This window comes from Malurus melanocephalus, unplaced genomic scaffold (assembly GCF_030028575.1).
Source record: "Malurus melanocephalus ecotype Western Australia unplaced genomic scaffold, MMel_1.1 scaffold_260, whole genome shotgun sequence".
NCBI classification, from domain to species: domain Eukaryota; kingdom Metazoa; phylum Chordata; class Aves; order Passeriformes; family Maluridae; genus Malurus; species Malurus melanocephalus.
In genome coordinates, this window is record NW_026623492.1 from 796,628 (window position 1) to 815,229 (window position 18,602).

At 44.8% G+C, this 18,602-nt stretch overlaps 1 protein-coding gene across 5 annotated transcripts in view; it reads right to left on the reverse strand.

Moving 5' to 3' along the window:
• Positions 1-18,033, reverse strand: part of SMARCA2 (SWI/SNF related, matrix associated, actin dependent regulator of chromatin, subfamily a, member 2) — a 114,114-nt gene extending 96,081 nt beyond the window's left edge. For 2 of the 5 annotated variants that reach the window (XM_057375865.1, XM_057375861.1), the window contains exons 1-2: positions 17,877-18,033; positions 3,997-4,257 (exon numbers count right to left, since the gene is read on the reverse strand). In XM_057375865.1, coding sequence (XP_057231848.1) covers positions 3,997-4,221 — 225 coding nt within the window. In that variant the 5' untranslated portion in view covers positions 4,222-4,257; positions 17,877-18,033. Of the gene's footprint in view, positions 1-3,996; positions 4,258-16,418; positions 16,589-16,813; positions 16,867-17,587; positions 17,765-17,876 lie in introns of those variants that run through there. The other 3 variants (XM_057375863.1, XM_057375864.1, XM_057375862.1) reach the window with 3 other exon arrangements.
• Positions 18,034-18,602: the final 569 nt, after the last annotated feature.

Here is an 18,602-nt window from a genome sequence, read left to right on the forward strand (position 1 = left end):
CCATATCTCAAAGGAGTACTACGCAAATTAAATAATTTTGTCATAAACAAACGTTAAGTAGTTAAAATCACGCAGTCCAACTAGTGCATAACATGATACAAAAGGCTGTAGAATGGCTTAGGCTGGAAGGAACCTCGGAGATCATCAAATCCCTAATCCCTTGCAGTGGCAGCCTCTAAACCAAGTTGCTCAGAGTCCCATATAAACTTGAACACTTCCAGGGACATGGCATCCCTGGGCAACCTGTTCCAGTGCCTCACTAACCTCACAATAAATAATTTCTTCCTAGTATCTAATCTAAACCTCCTGTCTTTCAGTTTGAAAACATTTCACTTCTCCTGTCACTACCCGTCCTTGTAAAAAACCTCTCTACATCTTTCTTGTGGACAGATGCTCTGCTCCCTTCAGGTACTGGAAGGCTGCAATAAGGCCCCATCAAAGCCTTCTCCAAGCTAAACAAACCCAATTTTCTTGCCCTCCCTAACAGGAGACAGGTTCCATCCCTCTGGATGGTCATTTTGGTGCCCTCCTCTGGACTTGCTCCAGCAGTTCCATGTCCTTCCCATGCTGGGACCCCAGAGCTGGATGCAGCCCTGCAGGTGGGGTCTCACAGAGCAGAGCAGAGGGGCACAATCCCCTCCCTGGCCCTGCTGCCCACCCTGCTTTGGATGCAGCCCAGGACACGTTTGTCTCTCTGGGCTGGGAGTGCTCATGGCTGGGTCACATCCAGCCTCTCTCCAGCAGCAACCCCAGGTCCTTCTCAGCAGGGCTGCTCTGATCTGTTCAYCCCCAGCCTGTGTCGATACTGGGGGCTGCCCCTGACCCAGGAGCAGCACCTTGCACTTGGCCCCATTAAAACATGAGAYTCCCATGGAYYCATTTCTCGAGCTTGTCCAGGTCCCTCTGGGAGGCATCTCATCCTTCAGGTGTGTCAGCTGCACCACTCAGCTTGGTGTCATCTACAAACTTCCTCAGCCCCTTTGCCTAAGTCATTAATGAAGACATTAAGTTACATTGGTCCCAACACAGAACCCTGAGGGACACCACTTGTCACTGATGTCCATCGGGACTCTGAGCTATTGACCACGATCTTCCAGATGTGACTATCCAATCACTTTCTTATCCATCTCAATCACTCCCTTATCYATCTAACAGTCCACTCAACTCTCTMCAATGTATGCAGAATGGCATTGTGGTGACTGTGTCAGAAGCTTAATCAGTTCAGACTGAAACCATGTAACCTTGCTCAGCCTCCAGATAAGCTTGTATGTGGATGCAGAGGGAAAGTAAGATTAGGGCAAGGAAGGGTAGCAATGCTTGCTTTTAACATCTTCCAGCTTCCAAGTACTTTTTCTCATGAGACTGTCTGAGGCTGTTGTGGTTCGTCCATTTATCAGTACCCTTGACAGACTTCTTAAGTATTTCTCCTTAAACGTAACTGTCATGCATCCAAGATACACTTCAGTAATTTTAGGAACTGTAAGAATTTTCCTGAAAATTTCGTTGATAGCCTTTAAGAAACTAGCAAGAAACGCAGTAAATTTATTGTTTCTGTCAAAACTGTATTATGTAAACTAATAGTAAATTCTCCTGTGGAAGGGTTTTCTGGCTACTAAGTGAATACAGTCTTTAGTTTTCATAGTAACAGTTTGCAAGTAAACGTATTTTAAGAATTATGATTTATTAATACAAATTTGTTTCAATCAGCTAGCTATTGATTGTTCCTCTGGATTTTTTTAAAACTTTATGTATTATATTATTGTTTGCAAGCTCGTGAAACATCTAATATAGAAAGACGTTTCACTTAAGTTTGTGAATTGTAAAAAGAACTATATCCCATTGCATACATGGACACAAGCAGTTGTGYAGTTGAGGCATTTTTGGTGCAATCCCCCACGTTTTACTGCATTTCATTGAAAAAAACAGTATTATGATATATCATGGATTGAAAGTCAACCCACTTTATATAGCACTAAGCAAAAACAAAATGTTTATTCAGCCASCTGCAGGTGGCTGACTAATKTTTTAATTAAAATGAACAACACTTAAGTACTGTTTGCAAAACAACCTAGAGGCATCCACCCATAGCATTTCTGAGACAGACCCTTCCAACAGTTATCACAAGACATTATTTCTGGTGTTGCACAGAAAAACAGACCCARAACTTCATCCAGACTGAAGATTTTATTTTGTTTCTTCTTTTTATTCATCTGTATCAGCTCAACAGATCCATTTTCTACCTTAATCGTATACCCATGAAGACAGGCTGGAACCTAGAAGTATGAACCTAGAAGACAGTAAGGCTGTTGCTACTAAAACAAAGACTTGTGAAATTACGGTCTTTATTCCACTATCAGAATCAAGGTACAGAAAAGGGAGAGTAATTTAYTGTAACTACACTGAAAGATCATCTTTGAATTGGCTATCCGGACTCCTCGTGGCGCATTTTTCAAAACATTTCGTGCTGCCTCAATGGGAGTATTTCTACTCTGGCTCACAGAACCTTGTGAGATGCTTTCTGAAGTCTCTGGAASAATGTTGTAGAATGATATTAGTTGGTTTCTTTCTAATCGTAACATAGGATTAATTGGCTGATATAACAGGATATATCAGTTAAAAACATAATGTGTGGAGCATTCAACCATTCTATGGAAAATTCCTGGTGCCACCTTCTTCATTTACAGTAAGAAAAGCAGAAAGGAATGAAGGACACAAGAACCCTGGCTAGGAACTTTGGCRACAGAGTTCTGAAAAGCTGTGCTGTAACTGACACCACAAACAAAAAAATGGCAACTGAAAACATATAATAGCTAAATCAGATACCTCAAGATTCAAATGCAAAGGTTATAGTTATTCCATGTACTGACCTCTCAAAAATTACAACAGGTCAGTACAAATGGGGAACTGGATCATGACAACCTTCACTTCATCTAGTCTTTGTGCTATTAGGAATTTTTTAGTTCGTCCTGTAAAATATGGTAACATCACGCCCCTACTGATTGGACATTGTTTTAATGAATGAAACTTATCCATATGTGAGAGTGTCAAAAGGAAGAAGAAGTCATTTTATGATGAAAATTAAAACATGTTTCTAATACTTTAAAGCAATTTTTTTGTTGTGATTTTTTTTCTCTATGTGCATATAAGYGGAATCAACAATAGCTGTCAAAATGTTTTCAGTATCTTGGCTCTGTAAGCTGCTACTACATATTTCTGAGTAGAACATCAGTGCAATCAAAACTCTTCTGAGCTCTACATCCTGGTATGTAACCAAACAAAAATGACAATAGATAAAGAGACCACTCTCAAAAAGGAATTTCCACACAGGCAAGTATTTCCTCAAAGCAAAAGAACATTAGTAATAGTCTAAGYACACATGCAATCTTAAGTGTACAAAAATAACCACTGAAGTTCAATTACTGACAGTTCTACATGACATAGTATTACATTCATTTGTAAGATGGAGTCTTAAAAATAACTTAAAAGCCACATTTTTCAACGACATTTTCAATATGGAAGAGTAAACAAATTTGTAACACAAAACCTTTAAGGTGGATTAGGTTTGAGGCTTTTGTTTGTTTGGTTTTTTAAGAACAATTTTATGCAAAATTAAAAATCACCCCAGAAAAAACACATGATATGTCCAAACAGATAAGAAGAAAAAAAAGGTGGTCAGAACGGTGTGTCTTGAAGTTTTAACACTATCATTCATTTTTTCCTCTCTAATAATGTCTATCTTACTGAAAAATACAGTTTACAAATAATGATTTGCAAACTACTAACTCTATAGTTCAAAGTGGTCTACAAAGAACAAAGAAACTATGTTTAATCTGATACACGAATAATCTTTAGCAAAAAAGAAAGAAGAGTGTAGCTGAAGTTTTTTGCAYGTGATGTGTAATAGCAGTTAAGCAGGTCTAAACATAGTTTAAGTAGTTTCTTTCATCAGTGGAGAGAACTATAGGGAGAAAAGGTTCACTTGTAATAAACTATTACCTTATGCATTTGATGCATGCCTTCCTGTTGATAATCTGTAGGCCCCATTGTCGGCATTGGATGTGGGACACTGGGCGGCCCAGGACTTGGCCCCATCATGCTGTGAACGGAGCCAGGAGATGGCCCTGGTCCTGGGCTAGGCCCCAGAATCGGTCCAGGTGAAGGTCCTGGTCCAGGGGAAGGACCAGGATGAGGCATGGCGCCAGGGTCCGTAGGCGTGGACATCTATTTTCTGTCTCCTTTTCAATTAGCAGAATAGCTCTGATAACAAAAAACAACAAAAACAAAACCACAATTTCTATGTGACATTAGGGGCATTGAAAAAAAATGTAATAAAATCTATTGGCAGTTGCTAGACACACACACACACACACACACACTTATGCATACGCATGCAAACTGTCATCAGCAGAAAATGCTTACAAAATCCTTAACATTGCCCATAAGTTTGAGCATCCTTCTCAAAGCCCATTAGAAAGATACGGATCCTGATAATTCCATCCATTTCTGGATGTTTGTACAATACTCACAGAACAAAAGCAGCTGGTATGCTATGAGAAACATCTACCAGAAACAACAACAGTTGAACTGACTTCCTATCACCAGATGTGTCATGTGGGCCAAGCACAGCAGAGCAGCACTAACAGCACGAAAGATAGCTAGGCATCTCTGCAACCTATGGGTCACAAAATCTCTCCCAAAACAGCTGTGACCAGCCTGAAATTTGTACTTGTAAAACTCATGGTAATACAGTGAAACAAGCATTTAAACTATTATTAAGACCATTTTCTGAACTTTTTTTCATTTGCCTGAGAGTGCTGAGACATCCATGGAGCCAGCAGCCTCAGAGTATCTGACTGGGCACAGGCAGAGCCAGCAGTGACAGTGACATGTTGGAATAGAGCCTAAACGCCCCCAACCACCCCTTGCTGAGGCAAAGAGTTCCAGTGTGGAGCCCTGCACTGCAACATGTAGGGCTGGAGCCAGGGGAACCACAGGAGAGTGCTGACACCCACATGGAACCCACAGCTTGTCCTACAGCAGCTGACTGAGCATTGAATGCAGCCAGCAAGCAGAGCAGCTGCTCCCACTCTCTCAAAATGGGTCCACAGGCAGTGAACATGACCAGAGGATGCTGACAACRCTCGCCTCTAACCATCTGAAAGCAGCCAACAGAGGCAGTGAACAGACCCAGTAGTTGGTGAGGAAGGGCATAATCTTATTACTGTATGCTCCCTCAGGTATGGTTTTGATGAGCCACTGAGCTCACTCCCCCTGAAGTCACTGCACCAGCTAGACCATCTGGTAGATGCAGCTCTTCAGGACTCCGGTTGCTAAGAGCACCTAATCCCTCTCCAAAAGGCTGGGATTGACCGTCACTCCTGTCATGAAAGATGTGCTACTGTAATGAGCTGTCCCCAGGTTAAGGAGCCACTGGAACACAGTGAACAGCCTGTGCAGTAGTTGTGAGAATGAGTGAGAGATTGACAGGCTATTCCCAGAGTCTCAGAAGTCTCAAATCTCTACTGAAGCAAAGACGCAGGTGGACCCAGAATCCTACCAAGCAGTAAGGCAGCTGTCTCTTGAATGTGAACGCTGCAAACAGGTCACTGCGCACACTAGGCACAAGACTCTTCCTCCTGAAAATTTGAAGATGACAAATATGACCACTGGTACCTTTTACAAGAGGTATGAGGCCCTGGCACTGGAACAACAGTTAACTGATGAGGCAGACAAAGTCCTTTCTGGGATGGAGGAACCATCTAGGGCAAGACAGCCTACTACCCTCATCATGACTGCCTGTTAATTAAAAGGGAAGGGTGGTTGACATAGCTGACTCCCTTCCTTCTAAGTGGAACTGCAGGCCCACTATGCAGATCAGACCCAGGCCACAGGAAAGTCTGCTACCTCCAGAGGCGCATGGCTCCAAAAACTGATGTCATTGGTGGAATATGCTTTTTTTGTTWAATTATGGTATGCTCTATGCAACCGTTGGTCTACTGATACCTGAAAGGGTGCACCTTTCCACAGAGTGGAAAAAGAGCTCTACCCCAAGAGCTAGCATGGCTCACGGACAGAGCTTTAAACTAGACTGGAAGGCAGGAGGGGATAAAACCAKGCTTGCCAGTGATAAGCACTGGGATAGCACACCAGAACTTGCGGAACTAAATGCTAATGCTAGTGAGATCACTCAATCTGCTCCATGAGGTGTAGGATACAAGGAATCACACAGCATGAAAAAGGAGCAAGGGAAAGCTTTGGCCCAGTGCCAGAGATGACATCACWGTCACAAAGAAAACTCAGTGGGATAAGTCCTGTGACTGGTGTGCTGCGATGGTTACATGGCTCTTCAGGGGGCACASGCAGGGACGGCAAAGCAGAGGGGTAGCATTGCTTATAATGAAGGGAGTAGAACCTATGGAGCTTACAACTGGAAACAGCAGGGTTGAGGCCTTCTGGGTTAGGGTTAAGGTACAAACAAATAATGAAGATATCATCATGTGAGTCTGCTGTAGACCATCTAGGTGCAACAATTACATCAATTTTTCAATTACATCAAGGAACAAAAGGACACCTTCAAATCTCTCCTTATGGGGTAATTCAACCTGTCAGATGTTAACTGGGAACACCACACAGCTAGCACAATCAAGTCCAGGAGATTCTTAAAACACCTGGATGCTACCTCACAGTTCAGGTGATGCCTGATGATTTTTGCTTTTCCTTTTTACACTTACTGTACCTTCTATGCATTCCCCCGTACCCTTCAGCCCTGCATGCTTGTAATTCCCAGACCCTKATATTCCAGCTTAGTTTAAGAGTTCTGCTGGGCAGAGAGACCAAACATCCTCAAGAAGGAGTCAGTGCACCCTATGCTATCTCAAACCTGAGGCTCCAGCCTTGGGTGAAGCCTTCTCTATGGAACATCTTGTGTAAACTGGGCTCTGACCTCATCTGGGGGGTTTAACTAGAATAGGGGGACATTACTGCATTTGTTACGTTTCTTATTGGGGAATCCTAGATAGATATGCTAATTCCTGAAATCTATAAAACTTATATCCGTGCTATACACAGGTGTGCATTTTGCCGTCAAGTTGTGCACCTGGAATCCCAAATACCAAGGTTAAACCCTTTTTACCCCCTTAACCATGTCTGGGCCATTATTAAAAACTAGCTGTCAAGGCAACACAGGTACTAAGATAACTAACTAGGAAAGATGCTCTCCTTAATTTCATGCTTGTTAACAGAGAAGATCTCATGACTGACATGGTGATTGGTGGCCTCCTGGCCTCAGTGCCACAAAGTAATCAAGCTCGAAATCTCTGGCAGGAAGAAATGCATGAACAAAACCTCAACTCTGGACATGAGAAGAGCAGTCTTCAGGCTGCTCAGGGAACTAATGAGTAAGGAAAATACTTCTGCAGGTGCTGGGGTCCATCAGTGCTGGTCACTTTTTAAAAAAGCACCATCTTCTAAGGGCACAGGAGCAGGCAATTCCCAAATGTCAGAAGTCAAGCAGGTGAGGCAGAAGGCAATTAGGGTGAGCAGGAATTTCCTTTGGGAGGTAGAAGCAAAAAAAAATGAAGGTGTAGGTAAAAAAAGGAGCAAGGTCAAATGATGTGGGAGGAATACAGAGATGCTGCTCATCACCACAGCAAGAAAGTGCATCAGGCTGAAGCTCAACTGGAGCTGAAGCTGGCTACAGTTGAGGGAGACAATAAAAAGGGGTTTTAAATGCATTAATAGCAAAAGACAGAGGAGAAATAAGGTTGTCCTGTTACAGGATGAGGGTGGTCACCTCAAAAACAGGGACTTAGACCAGACAGAGATACTCAATGCTTTCTTTGCCTCTGTCCTCAATGCCACTAATGGATTAAGGGAGGTCCCATGCTGTGGGCTGGAGAACCATGGCTGTGAGAATCATCAGCTCCCAGTTGATCTTGAACTTGGGTGGGATCTGCTGCACCAGTTGGATCCCTAAAAATCTATGGGGTCCAATGCAATTCATCTGAGAATACCCAAACGAGCTGGCTGATGCCACTGTGAGGTCTCYCTCCATTTTTGAGCAGTCCTGGGAATCCACATAGGTCCCAGTTAACTGCAAGCTGGCTGATGTCCCCATTTTCCCRAAGGACAAGAAGGATGAGCCTGGAAATTGCAGACCTGTCACAGTCTCAGTTCAATGAGTGGCACAATTATGGAGCGCATTATTCTGGGAGGTACTGAAAAACACCTGAAGGACAATACAGTTGGTTACAGCCAGCACAGGTTCATGACAGAAAAGTGCTACTTGTCAAACTTAACTTACTTTTATGACAGGGTAACCCACCTAATTGGGCAAGGGAAGCCAGCTGATTTCATTCTTTTGGAGTTMAGTAAAGGTTTCAGTCCTGTCTCTTACAGGTTCCTTGTTCAGCACACAGCTGAATAAAGACATCATGTGATGAGTGAGCAACAGGCTGATGGCCAGGCACAAAGGGTTACAGTAATGGGTGRCATCAGGCTGGTGACCTGTCACTAGTGGGGTTCCACAGTACTCCTCCTTAGGGCCAGGGCTCTTAAACACAGTATCACAAATGGTCTGGGCTCGAAGATGGCATCATCTAGTTCCAATCCCACTGCCATAAGCAGGTACACCTTTCACTAGATCAGGTTGTTTGGAGCCCAGTTCAACCTGGCCTTGAACACTTCCAGGGATGAAGATGTACAGCTTCTCTGATTAACCTGTGCCAGTGCTTCGCAATGCTCACCTTGAAGAATTTCTTCCTAACAGCTAATCTAAATATATCTTCTTTAAGTTTAAAACCACTGCTCCTTGACCCACCACTATCTGCCCATATAAAAAGAACCTCTCTYTTGTTTTAGGAAGATCCCTTCAGGTACTGGAAGGCCACAATGAGATCTTCCTGAAACATCCCTTGCTTCATTGTGAACAACCCCTGCTCTCTCAGCCTCTCCTCATAGAAGAGATGGTCTATCTAACCGTCTTCAAATTCATGGCCTTCTGGACCCACTCTGACAGGTCCATGTCTTTCTTGTACTGAGGACCCCAGACCTGGACACAACACTGCAGATACCATCTCATGAGGGAAGGGTAGAGAGGGAGAATCACGTCCCTTGCACTGCTTAGCACATTTCTTTTGATGCAACACAGGATGCAGTTCACTTTTTGGGCTGCAAGTGTACATTGCCCACTCACTTTCATAAAGGACCTATATGTAAGATTTGAAGGGATACTAGGTTTGCAGCTGATACAAAAGTGAGAGGAGCCATTTACTTCCTCAAAGGAAAAGGGGCCAGCCAGAGAAACCTAGACAGATTGGAAGGCTGGGCAATCACCAACTATATGAAGTTCAACAAAGACCACTGCCAAATTCTGCACCTGGGATGGGGCAACCCTGGATGCGCACATAGACTGGGGAATGAGATGCTGGAAAGCAGTGCCATGGAAAGGGACCTGAGATCATGATGGATCACAAGTTGAACAGGAGTCAGCAGTGCCCTGGCAGCCAGGAGGGCCACCCGTGTCCTGGGGGCAYCAGGCACAGCATCMCCAGCCGGGCAAGGGAGGGGATTGTCCTGCCCTGCTCTGCACTGRGGCAGCCTCACCTCAGTGCTGGGGGCAGCTTTGGGTGCCACAAGAGCAGAGAGATATAAAGCTATCAGAGAGTGTCAAACGAGAGCCAAAACCATAGTGAAAGGCCTAAACAGGAAGCCACAAGGAGCAGCTGAGGTACTTTGGCTTTTTCAGCTGGAGGAGACTGAGGGGAGACCTCACTGCAGTCTACAGCTTCCTCAAGAGGGGAAGAGAAGAGGCAGACACTGATGTCCTTACTCTGTGGTGACCAGTGACAGGATCTAAGGGAATGACTGAAGTTGTGTCAGGGGTGGTTTAGGCTGGATATCAGGAAAAGGTTCTTCACCCAGAGGGTGGCTGGACACTGGAATGGGCTCCCCAGGGAAGTGGTCATAGCACCAGCCTGACAAGAGCTCCAAGAGTGTTCAGACAACATTCTCAAGCACTTGGTGTGATTCTTGGGGCATTCTGTGCATGTCCAAGAGTTGGGYTCAATGATCCTTTTCGGTGAATTCCAGCTCAGGRCATTCTGTGATTCTATGACTTGATACCTCAAGATCTTGTTTCCTTGCAAGATAAAATACTGAGGTGCCTATGAAGCTTCTCAGTTCAAAACTCTACAGTCACTAATTAGCTCTTTACAACCCCACTACACAACCACAAAAAAAATCAAGTTATCACAYGTTCAGCTCACAACTGCAAACACCATGCCATAGCTTCCTCTAAGGCACCTACATTTGGCTGTATGAAGGATAACACACATTGCCACACAACAAGTAGTTCTTACATGAGTCAGTCATTATACTGCAAAATCTAAGACTGACAATCTCATATCTCAGTCACTGTGTACTAAAAGCAAAATTCAATCCATTCAACAAAGCAGATACCTAATACCACCACCATCCACAATGAGTACCCCAAATTATCTTATTCCACAAAAGACATCTACCTAAACCTATGCATTAAAATGGGTTATCAAAATCTTCCCCTCTATTCACCATATTTCAAATTCAACTTGTAGTTCCAATAAAAACTGGCTCTAGTCTTGTATCCATTAGTTAAACTGACATTACAAACACATTAACACATCCTGTATGCAAATTTGAAAGATTGAAAATTCTTTTTCATGGGATAGCAAGTGCCCAAACTATAAAAAAGAGTAACTACCAGAGGTGAATGCTYGCATCACTTACACCAGATCAAGTCCCTTCATCATCTTTCTTTGAGAGAATATAAACTCACCCAATCTYCCAATTGTGAACTGTCTTAAACAGATTTGTATCCGGAGATTTTGTATGTCAAAGAACATATGAAAAAAGGTGATTTATAAAATCTATATCAGGGGAACATAAAGTATTAGAAAATACTACTTAAATGCAAGCAATAAATCCTGTCTTAAGATACCCATGAAAAAATACACAAAGCAATTTTCTCTAGCAACAGTAGTCCACAAAATTTAAAAAACAGCCACTGGCCTAAATGAAACACAGTATGGCCCTCCTAACTAAATAACTGTTCACAGAACCAACCTGTTCAAAAGTTTAAGGTTTAACATGTTTCAAAAATAGCTTAGTCTATTAAGTCGGAGATGGTATAAAAAAACAAACGCAGAAATTAGGCACCCTGCTCTCATTAAAATTCAGCAAAAGCTAGATACCTAATTACTTCAGGCCCTTAACAAAAATCTCATTAAAGCCAGAGCAAAAATATACAAAAAACAACAGGTCCAATAGTGGCCAAGATCCATGCAGATAGCATTGGTATTAGTTTGGCTAAATTCTGGTGCCTGCTATGAAAAAAGCAGTACAAAGCCAACTCCCTGCCAAAGCCAATGTTGACCTATTTCTACATACTGCTTTTTAATGAGTAGTGCCTGTTAGAATTAAAAAGCAAGGGGGAAGGAAAGGCAAAAAAAGTAAATGTTCCAAACAGATTAAAAAGACTATCGTAAAACAAAAAAAAAAAAAAAAAAAAAAAAAAAAAAAAAAAAAAAAAAAATCCACCTTATTATTCCAAATGACAAGGCTGTTGTCCCTGATTCTCAAACACATTACATGTTGTTTAATTGTTTCTCAAGTGACCGATCTTAAAATTTCCTCAAAACACTCACTGGAGTAGCACTATTCACATGACTTCAAACAGGATGTATTTTTTCCTGAACTGATATTTTTTCCTTACCACCTCTTAGATTTATTTTATCAACGTGACAAAATTTCTTCTGTGAACAATCCCAAGTGAGCTACTAGCAACTGAATTAGTTGTGGTGAGTCACATGGTTCTTCCTCTGGTCTCAGAGAAATTCTCCACCTCTGGTGAACACAACCAGAGCTAAGACAGGAAAATAAAAATGCACCCATCATCTGTTAGGATAATTTTAGCCAGATCCAAACACAAAGAGCCACAAAACCAAGAGCTGATTAACGGAGAGACTGAGGGCCTCTGGTCAACTACTTCTACATCAAATGGCTTAAGACAGTGAGTATCTACACTGCAAACAATTTGAAATAACAGTCCCTAAGCATAAACATTTCTACACTGTCATTTTATATACACCTACAAAGTTTGGTAGATTTAACTAGTTCACTACACAATAGGGTCCCCATTGGTTCAATGTTTGTATTACATGTATTTTGGCATAAACTTGCTACAAACCCAATGGTAACAAAGACAGGGATTTTTTTTTTTTTGCCTGAGGAAACATTAGCAGATCCCAAACAAAAGGTAAAAAAAAAACATTTGCATTACTTTGGAATTCAAGACCAGCTGTACACCCAAAAAGATCCAGGAATTAGAGGCTACTTTGACAGGACACACACAAAGTCAAAGAACAGATGGAGCAGTAAGTATTTATAATTCTAGCTAGTTTCCTTCACCATGTAATAGAAGTTCTGCCTTTCCTCTTAACCTAAATTGAACTTCAGCCAGGATGTTTGGCCAGATCTCCTGCCTTGGATATGCAGTGGAAAGTTAGGAAACTATACCCCTTAGAACTGATGAAAAGAAAATGTGGACCCACACACAACATACAGACTGCCACACAGCCACACAGATACTGACAAGCTGACTGAAATTTCATCTTCACAGAAATATAGTTACAGTTTACTTCTTCCCAAACATTTCCAACTGAAGCCATGATTCACAGGTGGCTTTGAAAAGGAAAACTGTAAACCTGTGATACACTACAGGCTAAAGGAGTTATCTTTATTATACTACCATAGAAAATTATATTGTCAGTGATTTGTGTTACTTACATAATCTGTTAACTATAATCAAATTAATATGTTCAAAGTAGAAGAGCTGATTAGTAATGACAGCAGCTCATAATCATTAAACTTACCATACTTTGAAGCAAAACAGTGTTTTGTATGTACAACTTCACAGGACACTCTGTATTACCTTTCATAATGATTTAACTTCTGTCGTTTGATTAAATGATGATTCAATCAATGAACAGGTTTAYATGAAAAAACAAAAAGTCAGTGAAATGGGTCAAATCTTCAACTAATGTATACCAGTTAGCTCACGTAAGAGAAGCCAAACACACTAACAGCTGAGAAGCTGCCTTCRCATACTGAAGTATGCAGTGTCAGTGTAACCTGAAAACCTGAAAACAAGGGCATTTGTAGTTTAAAATACAAACCACAGAACCAGAAATGCTGAACCTTAATTACTTAATCAGACACTCAGATCAGAGGGGAAAAAAATCTCTGCACTGTCCTTCAGCTGCATGTCTAGCTCTCTATCAGAAACTGTCTCAATCACCCCAGCAGAGCCGGCGAAATGGGTGAAATGCTTATGCCACAAACTTCATTGTGGAGTCACATTGTGTAAGATTCATTTTCACGTGCAGAGACAGTTTACCTTGGGATGACAGTCAATACTCTTCACCTTCAAATATTCTTGTAGAAATTCTTAATCCTACTGTGTAGCTGTATCAGCTTTACAGAATTCAACTTTGCTCAACTACTCTAGCTTACAGCCTACCCTCTTAAAAACTAACATCAGCACCAAGAAATGACTGGCTTACAGCTGGGAGTTCAATGTACTCCAGACTGTCAAAAGGCAGAATCACAAAGCAGAGTGCACAAAAGTTAGGCTAAGCTATGCTGCCAACCTTTACAGTGAAGATGCTACATCACAGACATATATTCCTTTCTGAAAGCTTTGCAGAAGACAGTAGCCTTCAGGAAAAGAGGACAGCATATAGCTGCAGTCAGTTTAATTGCCATACAATGCCCAAGAGCAAGCTCATGTTTGTCACATATGTAGATTCCATTAAAAATGGAAAACAGATACATGCCACTACTGAATGGTCATGGATTAAGTTTTCATACTGTGAGTTTTACTCCAGGTATTCACAGCTATTGAACACTGTCTTCTCATTTAATTAAAAAAAAAAAAAAAGCCATAATGAGATGCAGGCAACAGGAAAGGAATGTGCCATGTTACTGACAGACTTTGGCTTTATCTAAACAGGGAAGAAGAGGAAGAAGYGAGAAGATTGTTTTAAATATTAGTTTCCTATGCTAAAATACTGATGAAAATATACATGAAAATGTATAATTTCTGTAACAACATACTTATTTGTAATATTTTCTCATTTTACTATTTCTTATTTTTAACTTTTTTTCTCAAAGGTCCCACCTCTAAATGATCCACCTCGGTGCTCAAACTCTGAAGTGATAAATAAGAAATTTATCCTGCCAAGTGGAGACAAACAGGAAAATGTTTACGCCTAACAAGTAACGACTTTTCACGGGTCAGAAACAAAGAAGTAATTTTCAGTGTTAGTCTTCTTTGTCTACTGTATTCACAAAATAAGGCTGTGCTCAAGAAAGTCATTATTCTTTATTTTATCTTGGAAATAAGACATGAGCTTTTCTGTAAGGCCAATGTTATGACAAGTGACCTTCATGCCATAATGTGGTGTTCACTGTTCCCCTGGAGAATCGAAAAACTTAAAACTAATCTGTTCAAGTCCAAAAGTGATGGAGGTCTAGGAAACACTCTTTATACATAGAGAACCTTGACTGCAACAGGAAACACACGGAAATGTAATAGGCATTCTGATGAGTAATTTGCAAAAATGTTCTAAACCATACAAAGAATCAGAAGTCTTCTGAAAAGGATCACTAGTTCACAGCAGTATTACTCATCAGGACCACAAAAAACTAGAAGTAAGGTGTAGACATTTTTTTAAGTTGCTACTGTGCACATTCTAACCTTAACTTCAAATGCCCAACAAAAACTGAAATATATCTGCAGATAGTAATTTCAAACACACCTTTGTCAAGAATATATRTAATGTAAGTCTGCTGGCTGAAGGACTTTTTCTCTTGTCAGTCTTCACGCCTCAGGTGTTGGTGAAAGCATTTTTCAAACTTGACAGGAAAGGCTCACAGACCACTTCAGAAATGCACGAAAGAAAAGATCTAAGCCTCCTCTGAACACCCTCTTTCGGCATATGTTCTACGCAACACCACAGAAATACCCGAGACATAACTCATGAGAGAAATACTGCTTTYAACGAAGCTTTATCCTCACCTCTAGCAAGTCCACATATGCTGTATGATCCACTCTAAATTTTAAAAGCTCACTATTCACACAATCTTTTTGCTTTCTATTACTGAGATATATATATAAAAAACTGCCTTGAGACAACCCTATCCTTCTGGTACACTACTTTTTTTCCCTTAGAATAACAAAAGGACAAAAGAAACAAAATCAAAGACAGTAACAGGGCAATTAGGTTCCTAAAGAGAAAGTGTGCCCGTATTTGCACAACAATAGTAACTTGCACAGAAGAGATTGCCCCACCCCGACCATGTAACTGGTATACTAACTACCAAAGGAATTAAACTTTGGTACAGTGTTTATCGTTTGGGTCTCASGGGCTGTGGTTAAAATCAAGCAACACTTTAATCAGCTAAAGCAAAACAGAAGAGAATGCAAACGGAATAATGCCGTGTCCTAGATGCCAGATCAATTCTTCACTGAACGCATGCAGAATACTTAAAACGGTAAAAAACCCAACAAAACAAAAAAACCGAAAAGCCACGGACTTTTTATCTTCACCTCTTCAAGTGGCTATTTAGTCGCATATTCATACTTCCACAAATATTCATAAAAATACATCCTAAAAAGAACAGCTGTAACGTAAAGTTCTCTGAGTATCAACTATAAGCAGCAGATATCAAGAAAAAATAAATTCGGTGACATCTATGTAATCATGCAGACACTTTTACACTCCCTTCACTTGACCATAACGCTCGCTTGGGGAAAAAAAAAAMCMAAAAAAMCMAAAAACCCAAAAAAACCAAAACAAAAACAACCGAAGCCAATCCTTAAACTGTAACTTCAGATTCAGTTTAGAAGAGCTGTAACTTTTCCAGCCGTGCGCAGTTTGTAGTTCCACCATTGTAAATTTAAGAGGGGAGGAGACAACATAASAAACTCCATTTCTCCGCGCACCGGGAACACAAGGAAGCGCCGCGGCGAAGGACCCGCGACCCGAGAGCCCCAGGTGGCGACGGGCCAGGCCGGCCGCTCTGTCCCTCCGCGGCAGCACCGCCGCTCTGCCCTCGGCTGCTCGGGCCCTGCAGGACGGGCGGCGCGCAGGCCTCGGCGCCGGGCCGCCCGCCGCCTCCCCCGCAAAGGCGCCGGGGCGGGCGCGCACAACCAGCAGGGCCCTGTTTTCCCTCTCCAGCCGTTTAGAAAAGTTTTCTCCCCGGCCGACAGGCTGTAAAACGCCCTTGCCTGGAAATACGGCCTCGCTGCCGCCTTCCCCCGCCCYTCCAAGAAGCACCGGGTGCGCTGCTGGCAGCGGTGGCCGCGCACGGCCCCGTACCTCGGCCGCAGGCGGACAGGCGAGCAGCCGGGTCATGCCTCAGGGCTGGGCTGGGCCCGTCTCCCCGCCTCTGCTTCCCTCCGCCACCATGTCACGCCGACCAAACATGTCTGTGCGCCTGTGTGTGGCGGCGGTGACTTCCTGATCCGCCGCCGCTCGCACAGGCGGAGGGACGAGCAAGGCCACCCACCCTCCTATCCTCCCCCCGCCGCCGCCTCCCGCCTCTACCCCGCAGCGGCCCGGGGACGGGCTCCGCTGCCCTCCGGCCCCGCCCGGCAGCTGGCTGCAGTAGCGCTCTGCCGCCCACCCCCGCCTCTGGCAGGGCACAGAACTTTTCCAGGTGCCAAACACCGCCGTTCCCTCTCCCGACATCGGGGCGGGCGAGCCGCAGCTACCTGAGCATCCGCGCGCGTGTGCATCCTCGCTCCCGCCCGGCCCGGTTAAAAAAAAATAAATTTCCGCGCACACCGGAAATAAAACGCTTTTTTGCTTGGCAGGCGATTCCAAAATTGTAAGCGCATGTTTTGTGCTACTCTGCCTGGGGGTGGGGAGGAGGAGGAGGGCGAATTTCTGCAGGGAAAACGGGAGGGGTACGCCGACATGCAAGCTATTTTGGGAAGTAAACCGCGACACCTTTACAGCAGGAGTGCCTGCACAGTTAAAAACAACAGACCAAAACGCAACAGGAGCCGCAGCCCGTCGGCCGAAGTCCCAGCCCCCGCTTCTCCCCCCTCCCGGTGTGTGCAATGTTTGTGACAGGCAGGCAGCGAGATGATCCGGATCATGGCCTCCCTCGCTCTGCCGGGGAATGCCGCTACTCTCCTGGCAGGCGAGACCGCTCCCTCACGCACCATGTTGCTCCCTCCGCATGCCTCCCCACTTCCCCTTGCTCGGCTGGGTCGGCGCCAGCGTGTGCCACGGCGGAGAAAACAGCCCCACCGCACCGCGCTCTGCCGCCTCCGGACACCCTGAACTTCACCCTGCGACCCCCGGCAGCTGCGGCGGAACCACCTACGGCCCGTCCGTGTGGCTGTCGCTCCCCAAGGATCTATCTCTGCCGCGGCCGCGTCGCCCGCACCCGCGACACGCTCGCTGGGCAGCAGGACCCAGAGTGCCGCTGACTCACGAGTCAGCCACGGGCGACGCCGCGGGGGTTCTGTCGCTCTCACCCCAGAGATCCGCATCGTGATTGTTCCAGAATAATACCGGATCAAAACTTTCTTCTCTCCACCCACTAGGGGATATAAATATTCGGGAGGGCCGGGCACTGGGGAAGGTGGGGAGAGGAAGCAGGTGGCACGGCAGCGACTAGGACCGGAGGGGCCGTGCGCGGGGAAGGGGAGCGATGGAGAGAGGGAAGGTGCGCACGGTGCGAGCCGTCGCGGCCGCTGACAATAAAGGACCGTGCCGGGCACGGGGAGCTAGCGGGGGGCGGACCGAGCTGCAAGTTGTATTTACCTTCCGCCCGGGCGGAGCGCCGTGCGGGTTGTCGTTCCTCTCCCCCCTCAGTGAGTCACCCGAGCCCAGAACCGGAGCGAGGGACTAGATTACGAACATGACTTCATTGGTGACAGCCATTCCCTCCTCTTCCTAAACTCCTGCCCCTCCTCCGCCCCCCCTTCGCGGACGCCACTGCTCAGGCAGCGCTGTTCCCATTGGTCCGCCGGGAAGGGAGTGCCCGCCCCCCGGCGCGAACAGAGCGGTTCTATTGGCCCTGGGAGCTGTCGCTCAGCCGGGAGGCCGGGCGGACGGAGGTGTGCAGGCGTGCGCGGGGCGGGGTGCGCTGCGCTGCGCTTCGTGGCGCCGTGCGCAGGGCGAGCGCTTGGCTCCCGCGCTGGCTGTACACAGTGAGCTCCGSTCGGGTGTCGTCGCCGCGCTCCTCCGCCCCTCCCAGCTCCACTCTGCTGCGGGAAGAGAGGGGCARGACCTCTTCCCCTGCGGAGGCGGCGGCGGGGCGCGGGCGGCACTCGCAGGAATAGTTTGGGGAAGAGGTGAAGAAGGTGCTGGAAGTGCTCCCTGCCGCTGCCCTGCTGGAGAGGCGGGGAGAAGCTAGCCTGACGGGCTTGGGGTCGGCCCTGTCTGGCTGTTGGGAGTGCTTGTGCATGTGTGTGTGTGTGTGCGTGTGTATATGTGTGTATATGCGTGTGCGTGTGTATGAGTGCGCGCGCCCACGGTGTCTCCCCT